Genomic DNA, 10198 nt, shown 5'->3' on the forward strand with positions numbered 1-10198 from the left:
CGTCGTCGTCGTCTGTGCATCAATCGCCTTCGGCGCCGGCCACCATGCGAGGGAGGTCGGGGTAGGCCTCTGCGTTCCATTCCCGTCATCGGTGAGGCTGGGGTGCGACCTGTCACGCCCAAGATGCGACCCTATCCTCAATTTGGCATGAAGGCCTCGTCAGGGATAGAAGCGCATCTCGTCGTGTCGCAAGAATGGATATCATTACAAGTACATGTACTGAAAAGAAGAGATATATATATATACAGAGTTGGCTTACACTCGCCACAAGCTACATCATTGTCACATCAGTACATTACATAAACATCAAGATTAAGAGCAGGGTCCGACTAGGGACGAAGACAAACGAGAAAAATAAGAACGACGTCCATCCTTGCTATCCCAGGCTGCCGGCCTGGAACCCATCCTAGATCGATGATGAAGAAGAAGAAGAAGCAACTCCAAGTGAACAATCAACGCGCTCGCGTCAAGTAACCTTTACCTGTACCTGCAACTGGTGTTGTAGTAATCTGTGAGCCACAGGGGACTCAGCAATCTCATTTCCAAGGTATCAAGACTAGCAAAGCTTAATGGGTGAGGCATGATTAAGTGGTGAGGTTGCAGCAGCGGCTAAGCATATATTTGGTGGCTAATCTCACGAGTACAAGAAATAAGAGGGGAAAGATCTACGCATAACGGACGTGACTACTGATGATCAAATGAATGATCCTGAACACCTACCTACGTCAGACATAACCCCACCGTGTCCTCGATCACAGAAAGAACTCACGAAAGAGACAGTCACGGTTACGCACACAGTTGGCATATTTTAATTAAGTTAACTTCAAGTTATCTAGAACAAGTGTTAAACAAAGTTTCCACGTTGCCACATAACCGCGAGCACGGCTTTCCGAAAAGATTTAACCATGCAGGGGTGCTCCAACTAGTCCATCACAAATTACCACAAGCCGCACAGAAATCCTCGATCACGAAGCTCACGATCTCGTCGGATTCCCTAGTGGAAAACCTCAACTCTGAGATTACCCAAAGCATCACCGGAATCCCGATGCACAAGATATCTCGTCAAAGGTAAAACTAATCCAGCAAGGCCGCCCGGCGTGTCGACGATCCCGATAGGAGCCGCGTATCTCGTTCTCAGGACACGACGGATAAGCTACGCGTACGAGTGCCAAACCTCGAGTTTCCTCGCGGTGGCCCCACACAGTGCTCTGTTTTGGACCAGCACCATCAACACTGGCCCTCCCTGTATTATGTAGAATTACTCCTCGGGTAGTGCCAACTCCCTATGCATTTCAATTTAACAGAATTATTATGTTGGGCAAATAGTACCAATGTTGGGCCTTGCCAGACCAGCTTTAATCTAAAACGAATTATCAAGGGGGTCCCCATAACAACCCCGATCGTGTTAGGAGCGCTCGTTTACGGAACATAACACTGGTAGCCGAAACTAAGGGGGCAAAGGTGGAACAAAACACCAGGCTAGAAAGGCCGAGCCTTCCACCTTTTACCAAGTATATAGGTGCATTAAAGTAAATAGCATTTAATAGGGTGATATGACAAGGAACCCATGTTATCACATGGAAGCAACTGCACCTGCAACTAGCAACGCTAACACAGGGTTAAGCAAGCGGTATCATAGCCAATCAGTGGTTTGCTAGGTTGAACAGGTTGAAGGTTTTCATGGCATTGTTGAGAGGCTAATATTTAACATGTGGTAGGTAACAAGACATAATCGATAGAAACGGTAATGCTAGAACGGCAATGATAGTAATGGTATATGGGGAAATGGTCATCTTGCCTGAGATCCCGCTTGAAAGAAGAATGACTCCGTGAAGCAGACGAACCGACGTAGTCGAACAGGTCCTCACAATCCGGCACACTGCGGAACTCTATCGAGACGAAGCAAACCGGAAACACAAATCAACACACGGAATTCACCACACTATGTGCAACACATATGATGCATGAGCAGCTGAGTATATGCAAGTCACGGCATGACAATTCACACAATCAAACACTACACATTAAGTGAAGTTCAATATGCAACGAGTTGCATATCGACGAAACTCCACATTTAATTATTTAGTTGACTCCCGTTCAGGTACATGACTATATTAAATATTGTTAAACATGACACGAGGGTGAAGCACAAATTAATCTACCTAGCTAGGCATTTTAAATGAGACCGGAAACGACATATAGCATCTCCGAAATGACCCCACGTGTTAAATCTTAATTCTGTCCAGATTTGTCCTAATCACATTTTAGGTTTGTTAAACGGCAAAACAAAGTGGTTCACGTGATTCTCCTCGTCGTCCTGGTCCATTTACATATATGACACATCTTCAACGAAGCTACGGACAAATAGTTACGACCTAAACCGTTTTCAACACGTCGACATGCAAACCGATGCAAACATCATACTAAACAGTTCTAATTATGCATGAGAGTTGGAAATTATTAACCTACACGAAATTCTAGACAAGTTACAAATTTGAATCACTCCGATCCGATGAACGGTTTAGAAACTACGCTCGTTTGAAAAACAAAGCTTTTCGTGAAATTAGCAAAGTCCCTGGAAATTGAAAAAAAATCTCACGGCGTTAAAAAAGAACAATGGGCCGAATTGCACTATTGTGCAGTGGCCCAGGGCTGAAATCGGCCCAAGTGGTGCTATGGTCAAGAGAAAAAAAATGAACTCAGTAGCAAAAGAATTGAGGCCTCCATGGGATTTGATCCCGGGACCTCTCCGGTGGAGACTAAGGCACCAACTAGTACAACTACGAAGCAACTGTGATAATATATGGGTTTACCAAATATGAAGGTGCATAAGGGGCCGACCTGAACCAAAAAACAAACTAAGCAGAATTAGGGGTGCCTGGGATTCGAACCGCAGATCCCTTGGATGAAAACGAGCGGTGCTAGCCACTGGGCTACGGTAGTGTTTGCGTCCAACTACGGGTCCTGCGAATTTGAACCATATCCAGGTCGAGACTTAGTCTTCCACGAATGCACAGGGATCTCACCTTCAGATGCAGCAGACATACGCGATGGCGAGGCTTGCTGACGGTTGGAGGCAAGCTGGGACTGCAGCGAAGTTCGCGGGAACGGGCTGACTGCCTTGCCCCCGTCCAGATCCGGCGCCTAGCTGTGCTTTGGAGGCAGCCGGCTGGGTCAACGCCGACCCCATCCATGGTGCGGCAGTCCCTGGTTCAGAAAAGATGGTCAGAGAGAGAGGGAGAGAAGAGGAGGAAAGGAGAGGGAAGGAAGGGAGGCGCAGAGGCTCAACGCGGAGGAGCTCCTCTCCTCTGGGCTTGTGCGCGCGGGAACAGGGCGAGCTCCTACAGGTTGCCGGCTGGTGGCGACGGGGCGGACCTGAACGACGACCCAATGACTCATATAGCTGCAAAAGAAACACAAAGAGGGAACTCTCAGAGAGAGAGAGAGAGAGAAACAAAAGCAGGGAGGAGAAAGAGAGAGAGGCGTGGGGAAGCTCCGGACTCGGACGATGGGATCTTCGGCGAGGGTCGGGACCACGGGATCTGGCTGCGGCTGAACTGGGAAAGACCGCTGGTCAATGCGGGGTGTGGGAATAACTTAGCGCTGAGGAGCCCACGCGGTGGTGCAGCGAGCGGGATGCCGCGGCTGCTGGTGCTCTGCTGGAGCAGACCGAGGGAAGAGGTTGCGCGCGCGATTGGGACGACGGGGAAAACGAGGAAGGGAGACGGCGGCGAAAAGCAAGGAAGCCGGTCTCAGCTATGTGGTTGGATGGGGATGGATGCCAAGGGGAAATTTTTCACTGGGTGGCGGCGGCGAGGGAATTGATGGATGGGAAAGCTAGGGCTAGGTTAGATTAGGTGGTCTATATATAAGGTAGGTTAGATTAGGGATTATTTGGACCCTCCGATTCGGATCGGACGGTCGAAAAAATAACTAGGTTAGAGAGTCCAATGGACAAACTGCTGACTGTTTGCGGTAAAACGGGGTTGATCCGGATCCAACGGTCACGACCGCCAGGCTCAGGTTCCGGGAGGTTTTCGGACTGGGTTGCGCGGCGGTTCAGTTCACTGTGCACAGAGGCTAGGTGGGGATGAGAGGGAAAACGAGTGGCATGGCAACGCATTTTAAAACACCGACACACGTCCGACGGTAGACCGAATACGGTGCCGCTACGGTCGACCGTTCGGTTACCAGACGGACTCCGATCGCGACGAAATTCAACAGGCGGCCTACCTATATTAAAATAACACCACGCGTCAAATCTCACCCGAATCAGAGAAAGTTTTACACACACTTTTAAAACAAGATTCGAACGGTGCCGCGGGCGCGTGCGAGTGCGGTCGGGCTCCGAACGGGCAACGACGAGAACCGGCAACTAACAACGGATGCAAGTTTTGAAAACTGGTGGCAACGGAGAAGCCGATGCAATGCAGATGATGCGAATGATGCGATGATGATGCGACAAAATAAAATAGACACACGACGAAAACGGAAAGACAAGGGGAATCTTCTGGAACGTCGGCATCGTGCTGTCACAACTCTCCTACACTGCAAGAGGATCTCGCCCCGAGATCCAAGAATGAAAGGGGGGAGGATGAGAAAGAACAAGAGGTAAAAACTTTGTCGCTTCGTTGACAAACGAGTGAAACCAACAATCCTTGAAGGTTGCAAGGCGCTGAGGACTGATATGAGAAGGAAGCAAGAATTCACGGAAAATTTCGGCAGCACTTCGGTAGGAAAATGGGACAAAAAATTCGGTAAGAAGGTAGAAATAGACAACATTCACAACAAACAAGTAAATAGAGCAAGGGAACACCATGATCTTGATAGAACAACATAATAGACCCAAAAGAGCAACAACACAATGCCTCCGGAAGAAGAGAATATGAACTAGCTCATTCGGAAGAAGAGAATGAAGAGAGAATGACAACTATAAACTCCAATGAACTTGACAAGCACCCTTGCGAGAAGAATTAAACGAAGTTGTTGGAAAAACAACAACGAAAAGAACAAGACAGTAGCGGGCTTGTGAAAATCATCTCAGCAAATATGAGGTGACAACCAACCACTAAAAGAAACAAGGATTGATTGGGAGAAACAAGATATGAACAATTTCCTACACCAAGAGGATACATTGAGAACTTGGATTAATGACAAGCACCATAATAGCAACAATCCATAGGAAAAGCTTTAGGTGAAATCCAAACCAAAATAGCTCAATGAAGAAATCATGGGTTGAAAATATCTCATGATCATAGAATTGGTGGGTTTAATTATCTCATACTTGAAAAAAAACTTTTCGAGGCTCCTACAGTAACAAGAATGCTATAATACCACCTCAAAGGATAAAGGAAGAACAATTGCACCTATAAATGCAAGAGAAAGGATACTTGAGGTTCTCCAACAAGAATCTTGAAGAACACTTGATAATGTATTGAAACCTTGAAGAACCACCATGAAGGACCTCCATATACGAATGAATGATGCAAAGATATCAAGGTAGAAAAGAATAAGATTATGACCTTGCCAAGATTTTGAAGAAGCCTCACCAAGAGATACTTGATAGAACTTGGAAATCCGAAAAAAAAGATAAGCACACTTGATAAAAAGGAATTGATATCGTGAGCCACTCCGGAAGAAGAATTGAAATCACTATGAACAAGAATAAGAATTACGTTATGCTTATCCTTCATCAAGTTTAATTGATGATAAGCAACGGATTAGCGTAGCACTTATTCTTGAAAGAATCTTGAAGAGGGAGATAGGTAAGCACCACTTGAAGCATAATTGAAGGAAGCACCGCTAAGAATTCACAACTGAATGGAAATTCCAAGAATGCATGGAAACACATGAGAATGAAGAGATCATGATCCACCTGAAAGAAAACTTGAACAACGCACCGGATAATCGAGAGACGATCGAAGAAACAACAATTGAGGAGAATTGAGGATGAAAGCTGAAAGCTGAGAACGAAAAAGTCTTCTGAAATGATGGCCTTCGGAGGATCGAGAATGAAAACAACTCAGAAAAACACCGGATAGCAAGAAAAAGGGATTACTCATGATTGACAACAAATGAGAGGATACACGAAGCTGAGATGACAATCTTCACAAGAATGAAACAAGACTGAGAGAAACACTCCTTCGAATTGCAAGCTGAGAATGACGATGAGAACAACACCAAGCATACTGAGACACTCCGGAATCATGAAGAATGAAAGGTTGAGCCAAAATTATGAGACTTAACTCAAATAGATCTTGAAGAAGGAATAAGACTGATGAAATTCACACTTACGTCATAGATGAAAGAATTAGAGATCTCCGGAAAGATTAAAAAGCTATAACAGATCCTGGGAAAAACCTGTGGGTTATGGGCCCACTCGAAGAAAACACCGTTAGAAAAGATTGCTTAGAGGAGAGATATTGCACCGGTATGAAGAGAACTAGATGAGGTTAGCACCTCGAAATAATTACAGAATTGAGGACAAGAAACTTCTGGGATAACTTCAACGCTCCGGAAAGAATAGAGATAAATGCCAACAAAAGACTAGATAAGAACTTCCAACACAGGAAAGAATTACAAGGACGAAAGGAATATGATGAACACGGACAACTAAATTAAATTCACCGGTAAGGATGACAAGAATGAACAAATATGACACGAAGCTCCTGAGAATCTTCACCATGAATCACCGGTTACGAAAGAAAGAAGAGATAGCGGAAGCATTACTGAAATGAAATGCAGTTGGATGACATCCAAACAATGAAGAAAAGGGCGGGAGGGCGGGGAAAAAAACAAAGACAACTTGGGACAGACGAGATGAACTCCGGAATAAAATGAGAGAATGATCTTGCAAAATTAGATAAGTTTGAATTCAGTTGAAGAGAAGCACACCGGTTGAATGGAATTGATACGATGACTCTGGTTGAAAGGAATTGATAAGACAATTGATAGAGCAAAAGAATTAATACTCTCATAAAAATATGAGAACACCTGTTAGAAAAGATCTGAAATCACCACTTGACACCGAAGCAACTTGAATTACCATATTCCAACAAAACAAAGGGTGAGGCTTATGAAACAAGCCAGAACAAACTCATGAGAAAGATTTCGTCCGATATTTTCATGGACAGGATCGCACGGGCTCGATCCTTACAGTAGCATCAAGTGCAAGGCAGTGCACCCGACATACGAAGTGTCCCCGAGTCATAGCAAGCTACAAGGACTCTTTAAGACATAACGTGTACCGCTGTAAGTCGACCGTGAACAAACGAATCCACTAGATGTCGAACCCCAACCTAACATCATGCATTTGTTGGAAGATTGTCCTATAAGCAACTACTTGAATTCCCACCTATGAATTCCCGAAATATCTGGTCATGCAATCTGGTACACGGATACAAGGATTAATAATCACACAACTCTTATACTAACCCGTCACTTGTATCACATCCGTCAACACACAACTAGAATCTCGGACCTTCATCTACAACAGACCCTCGTGATCACAACGATACAAAGTATGGCAGTACTCCCGAACAATCTGCACCAGTACTGGGGACATCGGGGTTATCTCGCCACTACTAGTATTGAAGCAATTACGAACATCCTTCGTCCCGAGATATTAAGAAATCTGAATGATAACGATGTGCTCAAAGTAGTCCATCACAAATTACCACAAGCCGCATAGAAATCCTCGATCACGAAGCTCGCGATCTCGTCGGATTCCCTAGTGGAAAACCTCAACTCTGAGATTACCCAAAGCATCACCGGAATCCCGATGCACAAGATATCTCGTCAAAGGTAAAACTAATCCAGCAAGGCCGCCCGGCGTGTCGACGATCCCGATAGGAGCCGCGTATCTCGTTCTCAGGACACGACGGATAAGCTACGCGTACGAGTGCCAAACCTCGAGTTTCCTCGCGGTGGCCCCGCACAGTGCTCTATTTTGGACCAGCACCATCAACACTGGCCCTCCCTGTATTATGTAGAATTACTCCTCAGGTAGCGCTAACTCCCTATGCATTTCAATTTAACAGAATTATTATGTTGGGCAAATAGTACCAATGTTGGGCCTTGCCAGACCAGCTTTAATCTAAAACGAATTATCAAGGGGGTCCCCATAACAACCCCGATCGTGTTTATGGAACATAACACCGGTAGCCGAAACTAAGGGGGCAAAGGTGGAACAAAACACCAGGCTAGAAAGGCCGAGCCTTCCACCTTTTACCAAGTATATAGGTGCATTAAAGTAAATAGCATTTAATAGGGTGATATGACAAGGAACCCATGTTATCACTTGGAAGCAACTGCACCTGCAACTAGCAACGCTAACACAGGGTTAAGCAAGCGGTAACATAGCCAATCAGTGGTTTGCTAGGTTGAACAGGTTGAAGGTTTTCATGGCATTGTTGAGAGGCTAATATTTAACATGTGGTAGGTAACGAGACATAATCGATAGAAACGGTAATGCTAGCACGACAATGATAGTAATGGTATATGGGGAAATGGTCATCTTGCCTGAGATCCCGCTTGAAAGAAGAATGACTCCGTGAAGCAGACGAACCGACGTAGTCGAACAGGTCCTCACAATCCGGCACGCTGCGGAACTCTATCGAGACGAAGCAAACAGGAAACACAAATCAACACATGGAATTCACCACACGATGTACAACACATATGATGCATGAGCAGCTGAGTATATGCAAGTCACGACATGACAATTCACACAATCAAACACTACACATTAAGTGAAGTTGCATATCGACGAAACTCCACATTTAATTATTTAGTTCACTCCCGTTCAGGTACACGACTATATTAAATGTTTTTAAACATGACACGAGGGTGAAGCACAAATTAATCTACCTAGCTAGGCATTTTAAATGAGACCGGAAACGACATATAGCATCTCCGAAATGACCCCACGTGTTAAATCTTAATACTGTCCAGATTTGTCCTAATCACATTTTAGGTTTGTTAAACGGCAAAACAAAGTGGTTCACGTGATTCTACTCGTCGTCCTGGTCCATTTACATATATGGCACATCTCCAACGAAGCTACGGACAAATAGTTACGACCTAAACCGTTTTCAACACGTCGACATGCAAACCGATGCAAACAACACACTAAACAGTTCTAATTATGCATGAGAGTTGGAAATTATTAACCTACACGAAATTCTAGACAAGTTACAAATTTGAATCACTCCAATCCGATGAACGGTTTAGAAACTACGCTCGTTTGAAAAACAAAGCTTTTCGTGAAATTAGCAAAGTCCCTGGAAGTTGAAAAAAAAATCTCACGACGTTAAAAAAAGAACAATGGGCCGAATTGCACTATTGTGCAGTGGCCCAGGGCTGAAATCGGCCCAAGTGGTGCTATGGTCAAGAGAAAAAAATGAACTCAGTAGCAAAAGAATTGAGGCCTCCATGGGATTTGATCCCGGGACCTCTTCGGTGGAGACTAAGGCACCAACCAGTCCAGCTACGAAGCAACTGTGATAACATATGGGTTTACCAAATATGAAGGTGCATAAGGGGCCGACCTGAACCAAAAAACAAACCAAGTAGAATTAGGGGTGCCTCGGATTCGAACCCCAGATCCCTTGACCTGAACCAAAAAACAAACCAAGTAGAATTAGGGGTGCCTGGGATTTGAACCCCAGATCCCTTGGATGAAAACGAGCGGCGCTAGCCACTTGGCTACGGTCATGTTTGCGTCCAACTACGGGTCCTGCGAATTTGAACCATATGAAGGTCGAGACTTAGTCTTCCACGAACGCACCGGGATCTCACCTTCAGATGCAGCAGACATACGCGACAACGAGGCTTGCTGACGGTTGGAGGCGAGCTCGGGCTGCAGCGAAGTTTGCGGGAACGGGCTGACTGCCTTGCCCCCGTCCAGATCCGGCACCTAGCTGTGCTTTGGAGGCAGTCGGCTGGGTCAACGCCGACCCCATCCATGGTGCGGAAGTTCCTGGTTCGGAAAAGATGGTCTGAGAGAGAGGGAGAGCAAAGGAGGAAAGGAGAGGGAAGGAAGGGAGGCGCGCAGAGGCTCAACGTGGAGGAGCTCCTCTCCTCTCGGCTTGTGCGCGCGGGAACGGGGCGAGCTCCTACGGGTTGCCGGCCGGTGGCGACGGGGCGGACCTGAACGACGACCCAATGACTCCTATAGCTGCAAAAGAAACAGAGAGAG

General features: G+C 45.8%; 1 protein-coding gene across 1 annotated transcript; it reads right to left on the reverse strand.

Annotated features, from left to right (window-relative positions):
* Window positions 1-464: 464 nt before the first annotated feature.
* Window positions 465-9817, reverse strand: LOC123408796 (the record flags this gene model as incomplete). The annotated part of the gene is made up of 5 exons (XM_045101838.1): window positions 9799-9817; window positions 3346-3394; window positions 3027-3207; window positions 1799-1889; window positions 465-493 (listed from the first exon to the last, which is right to left on the reverse strand). Coding segments are annotated over exons 1-5 (369 nt in total), but the record flags the coding sequence as incomplete, so codon positions are not given.
* Window positions 9818-10198: the final 381 nt, after the last annotated feature.

Source organism: Hordeum vulgare, chromosome 7H, assembly GCF_904849725.1.
Source record: "Hordeum vulgare subsp. vulgare chromosome 7H, MorexV3_pseudomolecules_assembly, whole genome shotgun sequence".
Classification (NCBI taxonomy): domain Eukaryota; kingdom Viridiplantae; phylum Streptophyta; class Magnoliopsida; order Poales; family Poaceae; genus Hordeum; species Hordeum vulgare.